The sequence below is a fragment of the Solea senegalensis genome, linkage group LG21 (genome assembly GCF_019176455.1).
Source record: "Solea senegalensis isolate Sse05_10M linkage group LG21, IFAPA_SoseM_1, whole genome shotgun sequence".
NCBI lineage: Eukaryota > Metazoa > Chordata > Actinopteri > Pleuronectiformes > Soleidae > Solea > Solea senegalensis.
Window position 1 is genome coordinate 8,522,592 of NC_058040.1, and position 13,449 is coordinate 8,536,040.

At 38.5% G+C, this 13,449-nt stretch overlaps 1 protein-coding gene across 1 annotated transcript; it reads right to left on the reverse strand.

Moving 5' to 3' along the window:
* Positions 1 to 561: 561 nt before the first annotated feature.
* On the reverse strand, positions 562 to 12,275 carry tmem38b (transmembrane protein 38B). The gene is made up of 6 exons (XM_044012840.1): positions 11,807 to 12,275; positions 6,457 to 6,613; positions 4,415 to 4,599; positions 4,230 to 4,317; positions 3,155 to 3,272; positions 562 to 1,575 (listed from the first exon to the last, which is right to left on the reverse strand). The coding sequence occupies exons 1-6, from the start codon at positions 11,931 to 11,933 to the stop codon at positions 1,294 to 1,296; spliced, it is 957 nt and encodes a 318-aa protein (XP_043868775.1). The 5' UTR covers positions 11,934 to 12,275; the 3' UTR covers positions 562 to 1,293.
* Between the last annotated feature and the right edge of the window lie 1,174 nt (positions 12,276 to 13,449).

Here is a 13,449-nt window from a genome sequence, read left to right on the forward strand (position 1 = left end):
AGGAGGCCGTGTGAGGAAAACAGCTGCTTGTTAATGTGTCTTTCCGTTTTCCAGGTCACACGCAACTCAACGTTAGAGGCAGCAACATCAGTGCAGACCAACTCGAGGCAATGTTGCGGCAAACACGCCTCTAATTGACACGCACGCATGTGAAACCTGAGAACTTTGAGGATATTAAAAGGCAGGTAAATCATCTCAAGCCCGAAACCCACTTTTGATCATCTCTGAACATCTCTCCCTCTTTCTTAATTCCTATTCACAGTGGAGGCATTCACCATCTGAGGTTACATAGACGAGAACAGAGGGGATTGGAGGGATATCTCTCCAGCAGCTTTTTAAAGAGGGTGCGGTATCAATCAGGTGCTGATGTTACCCTGATGCAATCTTTCAGCCTATGAAGGAGGTTAATCCTGGACACTGTGCTACTTTCTCTCAGCTCAGAAGCAGCAAATATTCAGTCACTCTTTGCCACAGGATACTGTGTAGAAATGATGTTTGGATATACATTTAAATATGACGGAGGATCTGATGACGTTGGAGGCTTGATATCATAAGCAAACATTTTATAAGGCATTCAAACTTGTTTATTGTCATGCTTTTGAATGTAATTCGACGCATTCGCAAGAGAAACATACCAAGAAGTTGTCTTCCTTTTTTCTTTTTTTTTAAACATTCTTACGTTCAAGAGTGCAAGTGTTCAGTATAAATAGAATATAACATCTGATTGTCGTAGAATATAATCTCTTTTAAAAACGTCTCAAAGTAGGAAATATAGCATTTAAATAGAAGCAGGATATATTATATATGTATATATATATATATATATATATATGTATATGTAGAAAGAAATATAGAGATAGAGACATTCATAGATCAGCAGGTGCACAGCACTGTTCTGTTCCCAAAACCCGAAATAAAATCATAAGAAACTGGTTCTCATTATAAATATATATATATATATATTAAAAATTAAGCTACACGGTGTACTGCCAGTGTGCAATCAGCCTACGGGTTTTATGATGTTCACATCCAACAGCATAAATACTGCAGTACTTTAAGGATGGGGGTGATTATCCCAGAATAAGGTACAGGGTCACTTCTTCAACAGAAGGCTTGAATTCCGATTCCTGAAAGTCAAATCATTATAACAATAATAATAATAATAACAATAAGCAAAGATGGAATACAAAAAATCTTGGTTTCTGTATGATAGACAGAAGACGAATAATCTGAATCAGAAATGACTCCACGTCCCTGCATAGAGGTGAACTGAAGCTACAGGGCAGACGCTGACTAATTGGTCTTTTTGCAGTTTGGCGTCTCTGCATTGTCTGATTCCTCTTTGGCTTTAAGTGATTCACTTTCTGTCTTGACAGGACAACCTGGTGTGTGTGTGCCCGCCGCTCCATTCCCACTGGACTCTTTGGCTTTGGCACTGGTGGACGTGCTGCATGTTTTCTGTGCATTGTCAGTGAGGGCAGCGTACGGGGAGCGGCCGGCAAAGAGGGTCTTGTAGATGGCCGATTCGATGGCTGCAAATGGCGAGGCGGACGACCGCGTCAGCATCATCCTCGACTGGAAAAGAAAACGAAAAGAGTTATTTTAGTGTTTGTTTGCTTGTTTCATTTCATTGACCCAATTTTTTTCTTCCCCTGTTCTGGACGAAGTGCAATAGAAAAAAAAAACAAATATATGTTTTTTCCTTAAGCTTTAGCAAAAAAAGCAATAAAGCGTCAACACGAGAAATACACAACAGGCAAAGCGCAATAACAGTGAAGCAACTGGCAGCTACAGGGCCAAATATTTCCTCCAGGAGTTGGTGCGCTAAACACAGAATTAAGTGGAAAATGCACCAAAAGAAACAAACCTCACCAGCAGCAAATAAAATCTGGCTCTTTGGCCAGATCTGCTTTGTGTGTTCATAATATTAACACTTCACATATGACAAACAGACACACTAAAGGCACCATGGCTGAAGGATTTTTGAATAAATATCTAATTGCGATTATGGAATGGTAGTTTTTTACATCACTCCTCTCATTTTCATTCAAAAAAACATATTTAAAATCATTACTGTGTGATACTTGTGCAGACCTGCGAGAAAACAAAGATGTCTCCCTCAGTCTGTGGAATAACACGTGTACAGTTCAAGGCAGTAATTCATTCTAAAATGATGTTTTGGCTTTAACAAATGTTGCAACAGGCCGTATTGCAGTTTCGGAAAAAAATGGCAAATGCAGTTTTTATCTTAGTCGACAGAAACAACCCTAAAAGTGACCGTAATTTATATTTTTTTCCACATAATGACGTCAAGTCTGCACTAATGATGTATGTATTTCTCCATTTCACATTACTGTATCATGTGTGCTGTCCAGCTTAGACATATTATAAATGCAGGGTAACACTTTAGATTAAGGAACACATATTCATTATTAACTAGGCACTTACTAACATGTAAATAAGTAGCATACCAGCCCTTTGTTAGTCATTATTAAGCACGTACTAACACCTTAATCAGGAAAAATCTTAATTCATGTCGTAATAGAGGTAGATTATGTAGGATAAGGTGTTAATACGAGCTTAATCATGACTAATAAAGGGCTACTAAGCATGTTAGTAAGCACCTAGTTAATGGTGAATATGTGCTCCTTAATACAAAGTGTTACCAAAAGCAGTTACTAAATAATATATAATTATTCACTTTGAATTAGGGATTGAGTCTATAATATCAGCATCACGGGGAACACAAAATAATAACAAATATCAGGTTGGACACACATTCCGAATCTGATGAAATGGTGCTGCGTTAATTTGACAGATCAGAGGTAAAGGGAGCAAACAGAATGAGAGTTGAAAGGAAACATGGTAGATTTATCTGTGTCTCAGTCAAGAGCACAAGTTTCCCAGAGATGAGAAGAGGAGGATGATGCAAGCTGATGAAAATGATGCAAACGCTGTAGCCCTATGGGTAATACTCAACTAATGTGAGTCACCACAGCTAAAAGTTAAAAAAAAAAAGGAGGGAAGGTCATTTGGAAGACATGGAGGAAGCCACAGCACCAAATCATGAGTGAAAGCATTGTTGCATGCACTGAGAAGCAAAGAGCGAGTGGCATCATGTATGAGCTGCACAGACAGACACAACCACACTGACCTTGTTGACGACGATGAAGATGGTGTAGATGAGCATCAGGTGGTGCTTCTGCACGGGCAGGTAGTGGGTCTGCTGCAGAGCGAACAGCACCGCCCCTATCAGGGAGATCTTGGTTGGGCTTGACAAACACGCAGTGAGAGATTTTAAGATATTACTAACTATATTTATATTTAAGGTCAGGCTCCTGTTTTAATGTGATGTGACGCTTCTTTCACGCCACACACTGAGAAGTTTCTGTGCCGTAATCGATATAAATATATATATATATATATACACATATATATATATATACATATATATATATATATACATATATACATATATACATATATATATATATATATACATATATATATATATATAAGGAGTGAGAGCAGGTAGTGAGACATGGAGACACATGTCTCACTACGAGTAAGTGAGAGGATGAAGTTGTGTTTACTTTATGTTCCTGTGCCTTTTAATCTTGGGTATATTTATTTAGCTTTGTTTTGTTTCTATTATTTACGATAAAACACTTTTCTTTCATCTCGATTTATTGATTTAGTCTCTATTTCTGAGTGTATACTTTTCTCAGTCACATTAATATGTAGTCCAGCACAAACAAATCAAGCACATTAGATATTATTCAAAACAACACTAGTAAAAAATAAAGATTAAGTTGCATTCCCAAACTGTGGCTTTTCTTTGAAAGGTCTAGAGTATAAAAAATAATGACATCTAGTGGTGAGACTGCAGATTGTACCAAAGGGAGGACACCTTGGCTCACTCCTCCCTTTCCCAAGCACGTCCGGTAAGTGTGGTGGTTTGGGCATTTTTAGAATGTCATTTTTCTTTGTTTGCACTCGCATTATAAGCTTCTGTTTCAGAAGTGTTTACCAACACTCATGTAAAACTACAAAACTCTGTCTAAAAATCTAAAGGGTTTATTCTAAGGCCAAAAAAAGCCCCAAACAACATTTATATTAAAAGTGATTTTACACCAACCTACTTGCATGCATGCGCTACAAATACACTCTTATAACACAAGAATGTAAAGCGCTGATAAAATATCAGAAGAATCCTTAAGAAAACTTACTACGACATTTTGAGGAGCTCATTAGTCTCCGGTTTCCAAACACCTCGAACAAGCTGCTCAAAATTACTGATCAGACCACCTCCAGCACCTGGCGTGAGGGGGAAAGAGACACGCGGTCAACATAATTCTAATACTTTACTCCTTAAAAGCTGAAATGTGACACAGGCACACCGGCCGCTTCTGACCTCTCGCCCAGCCGATGGCAATCATGACAAGCAGGCTGTCCTTATATTTGCTCTGAGCCATCGTGACACCAGTGAGAACCTTCCACGTCCTGGTCACTTCCTTCATGCCTGACAGCACCAGCCTGAGAGGCGGCAGGGCCACACAGCAGTACGCCAGGTCCATGGGACAGTAAAACACCAGGTACCTGTGGAGACACAGACACACGTCGCTCTATTAACTCTATTCCTTACACTATTTTTTAAACAGGGGGTGTTTTTGTTTTTTTTGTCCCTGTGAAAATGTTTCAGGATCATTCTGGATCATTTCATCAGGATACTGTCAAACAAGCAACAGTTTAAAGGATATGATGGAGGATCAGTATGGATTCTAATTCCTTAGAAAGGTATTATTTACCAAGTTATGTTGCATGATAGTAATACCAATACTCAATGACTTTACAATCTAACTAACTACTAACTTCTATATATCTGTGACATTTATCTCAATCCTACAACACCTTTGATTGTCTGTCATTTAACAGGCACATTTTGAAATCACACCACTAATTCTGGAAGAAAAAACGTTATGTTTTTGTTTAAACTGCATACAGATTTGCCATATCTTCTGGACGTGTTCCAATAAAATGATTGAGAAATAATTATACTCTATGGTCATTAAAGCATTGCTAAACAGCAAATCTCATGGTGGTTCTCAATTATTTCTGTCATGCACCCCCTAGAGGACAGAAATGTTTTCACGAATTAGAATACTATAGAGAACCTGATGATAATTATTTATTAATCCGTATAAACCACTGTATGAGTTGTCCCGCCCTGCCTCCCCAGGTGGACCCGCCCCACTGTTTGAGAGGTACTGGTCTAAGGTCTAATGTGGTTCTGTGCAGAACCTTTGCTATTCCTAGGACTGTGCTCTTCTCGACAGAGGTCTCAGATGTTGTTCTTCTCTCCATTTGAGGGTTACAGCCCGTAGTACTCCCATCACCACTGGGTGCCTCACTCCCCACTCTAGCTGCGCTTTCAACACTTGGTATTTCTTGAGCTTTTCGTGTTCCTTCTTCCTCATGTTGCCGTCACATCTATCACCACTGTCCACTTCTATGTGTGGTTGATTAGCCACCAGCAGGTTTATCCGTCTGGATCTGGAAGCTTTGTAATTCCCAACCACCTTTATAGGCATCTTTCCATCTTGGATATAGTTTTCCACGTAAGCTTTCCCAGCCAGCATCTTACACCTGCTCCTGTGTATGTTTTTTATATATGTATATATATACATTTACATATATAGAGATAGATATATATACACATATATATACATGCACATATACTGTATATGTATATATATATATATATATATATATATATACACACATATATGTGTATGTATATATATGTGTATATATATCTATATCTATATATATATGTACACACACACATACATATATATATCTATATCTATATATATGTATATGTACACACACATATATATATATATACTTCATGAACAAACTATTTCAGCTGAAACTCTTTACATGACATAAACTGTTCAATAATATGACCATTGAGGGTTGGATTCAAAAGTCACACATAAAAACAAAGAGTGTTTTGATTAAATGTTCCCTTTATTTTATTTTTTTACATAAACTAGTTTATCACATGCATGGTCTCTGTGAGGTGAGGTACCTCAATTCTCCAGCAGAGGGAAGTGTTTTGTTTTTTACAGAGTGCAACTGTATCTGCCGCCAGCTGAGGGCATCAAAGGCTTCCTATTTATAGATGAGGGCTCTACAATAACCCCTCTTGTTTATCTATTCATTCATTCATTCATTCATTCATTCATGTCTCCTGCATGTCATGCTCCCTTCACAGAAAATTTGTTCTACATTTCCTCAATGAGAGAGCTTCATTATTTGGGATTAAGCTGTAGGAGGCACCATGAAAACCACAGTGTCATGTGTCTGTGAGGGTCTCTAATCTACTGATCCAATCATACTCTACATCCTTTGCTTTCTAGACTATACTTTTTTCATTTCTTGGGTATTTACCAGATGATTGAAGCCAGCAGAATGCCGGTGCTGTTGGACAAAGGCGCTACAGGCGGCTCTGCCATCATGATCCCCGACAATACAGCTCCACCAAAACAGAAGAGCATGGAGCTGAACCAGCAGGCCACTGGACTGACTCTGGACACCTCGAGAGCTCCTGCACAAAAACATGCAGACATAAACCTGTCAAAATATTTACTGATTCTTTATTTCTCACAAATAATATAAGACTGTCACTTATAATTCCCTTCACTATCTGTTAATCTGTTGATTATTTTCTTGTTTCGTCCACAAAATGTCAGAAAATGGCGAAAAATGTTGACAATTTTTCGACCAAATATATAATATAAAGACAATATTCACATTGACTAAGCTGAAATCAAAAAAAATGCGTTTACTTTTTTTTATTTTTTAAGATTGTTAAAGATGTTCTGATCTAATGTTATAATATTGTTGCAGCAGCCATACTACACTTCACTCAGTGTTCACTCCTTATTACACTTACTGTTTATATTTAACTACTCTATTTAACTACTCAAGCCTGGGCTTCACAGCCTCAGCATCACATGTACTACACATAACCACAATTGTCTTTAAGCGTGTGGAAGTGGCTCGTTGCAAACCGTTTTACAGTTTTACAGACAGAATGAGTAATACAATGTGATTCTTAGTTATATTACAACAAATCCCGCTACTACAATGATGTACAAAAAAAAAAGTGCAGTATTTCTGCAGAATGCAATCAAAGTAAGAGGGCGGCGACAGCAGCAGCAGCAGCAGCAGACAGTGGAGTTGACACAGTGGGTAGATATGAAATACAACTCCCCCCCACTCCCTGGCACTGTATAAACATTAACCTGCTCAGAGTCAACCGACACGGGGACAGAGATGAGAGGAAGGATTGTCGAGCACAGCTCCATTATTTGCCTGTGGGTCTGCAGCTCAAAGTGCAGAGCAGACGCACCAACTTTTACAGTTACAGCGCTGCAGATACGTATCAGCTGCTTGATACGCCCTCTGTGTCCACACCCTGCTGAAAAGAACCCAACATTTACACAATAACTGTGTGACAAGAGCAGTTTCCCCCCCCCCACCTTCACTATGAAAGAATTATTTAGTGCAAGCTGTCACACAGGTTTAAGTCTTTATACTTGACCCAGATAAATGCTGCTACACATATTTGTTTCGCTTAAGATGACACAGTTAACTATGTAGCTGGACATAGGACCCTACTGGTAATCTGGGGATTACAGGCAGATTATAGACTCTTGTAGGGAGATTTATAGCTTTGGGTATGTGTCCTCTGCAGACTCACGGGTTCAGTCCGTATGATTTACACGTAACTTCCCACTGAGTTTTCAAAGAATCGGAAACCAAGTCACTGCAACATTTACCAAAAAAGACTGTTTACAGCTATGAATGGTTGTTTTGAGGTTTCTAAATACGGCTGCTGAAATACAGGGTTTCATGTGACCCAATGGATTCTTAAGCAGCACTTTACCTTTAAACTAAGTCAAGGTGGAGCTTGTGATCTAATCAAACTACAGGTACTGTTGTCTAGTGATTTATGACCTAAGGCTGTTGGAGCTAAAGTGATTCATTTGATTCACGGTTCATTAATTCATGACCCATTTTAGATAAAAGTCAGAATTTCACCTTTGCTCCCAGCATTGGTTGTATATTGTGTAACATTCACAAACATGAACTGCAGCAATAATGAGGCTTTTTCACTTTTTTAACTCTTTCAATATTTCAATATAGAGAAAAGCGGTGACACAACCAGGCAGTTTTTTCTTCAGTGTGCACAGGGAGGCTGACGAAACAAAAAATGGCGAGGACGTGTGAAGCAGCCAAAACATCAGATAGGGAAGAGCAAGTTGAGAAGTGTACTCACTGAATAACACACACCCTATTCCCCCTGTGAAAGCCCACATAAATCCAAAGCATTAGCGCTTTGGGTTTTACCTTTTATTCACAGTTCACATGTGCAGTGCTTTGCTTGCACTGTAAACAGTGTTGCTTTGTCATCAACTTTGGTGCAAAAGCACTGCAGCAGTCAGTGTCTGAGCCCCGTCCTGCACAACAGCAGCTATGAAAGCAGGGCAAATTCTGTTTGAGGTGGAGAATAGTGCGCGATAAGTGTTACGAGATTTACTTACGAAAGCAACGCACTCACTTCTTAAAGCTTATTTGAACACATCTGCATTAGGGATGCACAATTGACCTAAGACAGAACACATTAATTACACTCGGACTGCACTGAATGATAAACTAACAACAAACTTGACTAACCAGATCCTTTATCCGGGCTTTCCATTTCAAGGAAATACATTTATAAGTCAAATCTGACAGCACAGGTGTAATATGCCAGTCTGTGTTGATAGTACTTTCTCTTCCTTTTTTGTGTTTGTTTCTTTCCCTCTATTGCTAAAGCAAATATAAATATTATCTTCTGTATCATAGACGAAAAAGCCAAATAATGTTATTTTAGTGTTTACTGTGTGTGACTTTATTTACTTACTGCACACAAATGAAGGGGATTACCAAGCTAAGCCTGGTCAAAAACAGTCATTTAAGTATCGCACAAAACGCATTATTAAACATCTGCCTGAAACTCAACAACACTCACATTCTCTTGTACTGCATGCCTATAATTTCCTCCCTTTAACCAGCATCATTGCTCTGACTAAATTATCTCAGCCTCGCAAGCTGATCTTTACTCATTTTCCTTTTTCAGTTTCATTACAACTTCACGATTCCTCCTCGGCCCTCGCTTCTTCTCTCTGCAGAGCCACGACGAGCAGAGCTGGGTGAGGAATAAAAGTGTCTTATCTTCGGTTATTTTTGGCTTTCAAGAGAGGACCACTGACAAATAACCACCGCTTCTCGCCCTGCTTCCTGCATTTGAAATAACTACACAGTAAAATTATGGTGACACCTTTGCAATAACAATGTATTCTTCAGATTTGTAGTGACACGTGTAGCTCCAGCACTGAGGACCCAGATTAGACGCACTGCAGCGCAGGAAGGAGACATTAACACCGGAAAGACAAAATAATGGAGGGCTGAATGTGTCACTACATTCCTTTCCTTTTTGGGGAATAAGTGGAGCTGACAGCATGATGTCTACACCTTTATTCCAGCTGCATTGAACTTATTTTTAGTGACATAGTACATTACAGTACCATAACAATATGATAATAGTTTTATAATAGGGAAGTAATACTGTGGTAAAGATGGAAATTACATTAAATATTAGGTGGTATATCCATAATACTACCTCCATGTTAACTTGAAATGATTACTATGTTGTTAATGTGCTGCAATGAAAGCATTATTCCTTTTCAAATGATCTCCATGTTTAAACACTTCTTTTGCTTTTATCTTGATAAACTTTTTTGTGTTAATCTACACTCAGTAAACAAAGTATGGGGAACTACAATGAGCACAAAGCGTGCAGAGACAAACGCGTGACCATATGAACCCGATACTGTGCACATGATTCACTCCCTGGTGGTGAATATCTCTCTGTCTCTGTCACCATATGCACAAACACACAGGGGGGAAATATGCACATTTGATGTTGTGTTTGCGAAACCTCTGACACGGGCCGTCCATATCTCTACTCCCCGTGTATCTTTCAGCTACAGATGAAGTAGAGGACAAAGGGTTAAAAGGTCAGAGTGGCTCGGATGCTTCACGAGGCAAGTTCGAAAATAGACTGTACAGCGGGACTACAATGGACAGACTATATGTGTGTGCGTGCGTGCGTGTGTGTTTAAAGTCCACCTGTCCCTGGAGCCACAACTTAGCATTGATTCCATTCCCGTCTTTGGTCTGAGCAGACACAGTGAGCTGTGAGAGATACAGTGTGTTGATTTAATAAATACTGTAGATCAGGTCATGGTCCAGGTCACTCCTACATGCTTAATACTGTGAACACCAGTGTTGTTTGTTTGTGGAAATATAGGAATAAAACAAAATTTGAGATCAGCGCATGTGTAAATTCATGCTAACCATGTTGTTTTTATTCTAATCGCCAGCCGAGCATTTTGGGCTCAGCATCGCGTGCGTGGCGCACTGACACATCAAAGCGACACAAATGGTTGCCATGGCGCCGAATCGTTGCCATGAAATCTTAGCGACCCAGACAAAGATAGAAAGTAACACAGACAGACAATTGTCAATTGAGAGATGAAGAAATACCATTTATACCAACAAATTTGTTTTTTTTACACGTCCTTTCATACGAATCCAAAGGCCTCAGAGAATTAAGAGATAAAAGAGAAATGAATTATAAGACCAAAATTAATATTAGCATTACTAAAAATACATCCATAGTCACTGAGAATGTTTTCCAACTTAAAAATACAATAAATGTATGCAGTCACATGATGTCACTGCAAGTTTCACACTGTTAAGCATCACATTACATAAGAACAAATGGTGAAGTCGAATCAATCCCACTGATTTAATTGCCATATATTCAGTATTCATACATACTGTATATACTTAATACTTAAAAAAGGGCAGAAAATGGGGCAGAAAATTAACCTATGTGAGAAAATGTGACCAATTACTTTTAATTAACTTTTTTTGTTACTACTGTATTTGCTTGAAAGATAAGTAAAAGATTAAGTTGTCAAATGGATTATTGACTGATACAGTATGACGATCAATCAACTGATTGATTCATTTAAACAAACAGGCTAACTCTGGTAGCTCTAAATCCAGTACCTTATATGATCTAAACTAATAAACTCAGCAACACCAAATAATACAAAATAATAAAACTAAAGGTTACTCATGTTGTAATGGGTCAATGTGACCCATTAGGCTAATGGCTAATGGGTCAATGTGAAAGCTACATGGACTAACCAAAAGTAGGACGAAAATGTATTATTGATATTGGCAAACACTAAATAGGTAGCCCTCTACAACTATTCTTTTTTTACATTTATTTATTTTGCTCAATGAAGAAAATATATATATCTCCATCTGTCCTAACATAAGTGGGCAAAATATTACATTTATTTGAATACAGAAGAGACTAAAAGACTAAAACATTATTAGTTATCGGCCCAAGCACTCCCGATATATCAGCATATTGGCAAAAATTCCAATATTATTCATCTCTAATATTATTAATAAGTAGCATTAATGTTTGTGTATGTTCTGTAGATAATATCATGTAAATATCGTAATTATTGTAGAGTATAACTTGACATGACTACAACAGAGTTTGACTCATCACGTCGTCTCTGAACGCAACACTGTGGCTGTGTGGCGTTCAGGTGCATGTCTGCAACTTACACGTGAGCTGTTGTTGGCCTAAAAAGTGTGAGCTTACCTGGCTGCTCTCTCAGAGACATGACTGACACGACGTAGTGCGCCATGTCAAAGTACGGAAACATGGACAAGTTGGCCAGTCCGTGGGACAGTTGGTCCAAATACAGGAGCCCGAACAAATCCATCATCGTATTCTAAGGCTCTTCAGCGACAGTAAACGGACCTAGTTCATCCCAGAGTGGATCTTAACGACGATGAAAGGCACAGCTTTCAACCCAGAACATCAGGACTAACACTGGGCGTCATCCACCGTGTGCCAGGTGAACACACAGCTGTGTTTGTGTGAGTGGACGTGGAGACAGCGCGCGACACAGTTGCCCCACAGCTGGGGAGTTCTTTCACTTCAGGTATCGCTGCCTCTCGCAGGGCAACAGATCTGTAAACCGGGAGGATGGTCATCACCGGTGTTGAGTCGCTGTCACCAGCGCATACGCGGAATTCCTGCTCTGTGTTCCGCCATACTGTAGTAGTGATGTGGCGGGAGGAGCCAGAGCCGCCTCCTGATTGGAGGAGCGAGAGCACAGGGAGCCAATCACGTGACAGCGTGTGACTTTGATGCCTGAGCCTGTTTCGTGCCACATCAGGTACAACAGGTACAACTTTGTCCATATAAAGACAATAAAATGACTTTAAGGAACATTGTGTAAGAAATATATGGTATCGAGTCATAAAATGATCTTATGTCATCATATTGTGACTTCACAATGTACAGATTAATCTAAATCTCTAATCTGCTAGACTTTAATGGCATTATATTGTTGGCAGTCTGCGCTATATAACGTTACTGCACAACACTGAGCTAATGTTAGTGTTTTCTGATGACACCTGGTGGAGACTCATCACTTTTAACTCTCATGTTGTCATTTAATTTAATTTGACCCCATTTAATGTTTCATGTATTCAAAAAAAATAAATTACATCATTTAGGTAAAAAGTTATGTATATACTTTTGTTTAACTTCATATTTATAGGGCCACTTCACCCAAAAAAATACAGCTTTTTATACAGAAAAATGTGTCATTTGATCATCAGACAGTGGATCTGAGATACATGTCTCATTCCCACAACAGAGGAAATTGGAATTGAAAAATTGAAAACAATTCAATAAAAGAAATGAATGAATGAAAGAATGAATTCATTCATTCATTCATTTAAAAAAAACTGGTCACATTTAATCCAACTCTGCAACATAATGTGACTCAAACACAGTGCATCATAAATTACTTTATATGTATTCTTCATTTGACTTGAAGTGGGAAATGAAGAATGTTGCAAATTAAATGTTATAAATAAGAAGTCTGTGCTTTGTAAAATGATGTTTCTCTATTGTGTAATAGCTACTCTGGATGTATGTGGGTTTATTTTATTTAAATGGCTATATAGTCAACAAAGACACTTAATACCTGACACGAACTTTGGAAATCATTTTAATTATAATAATTTTCTTGAGGTTTAATTTGCTGGGGTTAAATTGACCACAAGGATTAACGTGTCGTAATTTCACATTTAAAGTAAAATAAAGGGAAACTGAGATTTACTGGCACCATACAATACCCACTCTGTAAGACATGCACCTTGACTCACCAGTTCAAATAATACACTCAAACAGTGTTCCAGTTAATACAACTATATATCTTTATGTTT

What these genes read in the sequence shown, in the direction of transcription:
- tmem38b (XM_044012840.1), bottom strand. Translation starts at nt 11,933, where the DNA reads ATGATGGATTTGTTCGGGCTCCTGTATTTGGACCAACTGTCCCACGGA. An exon ending in CTGCTGGCTTCAATCATCTG is followed by an intron (nt 4,600 to 6,456) that starts GTAAATACCCAA and finishes GTGTCTCCACAG; the next exon opens with GTACCTGGTGTTTTACTGTC. An exon ending in TGCCATCGGCTGGGCGAGAG is followed by an intron (nt 4,318 to 4,414) that starts GTCAGAAGCGGC and finishes CCCTCACGCCAG; the next exon opens with GTGCTGGAGGTGGTCTGATC.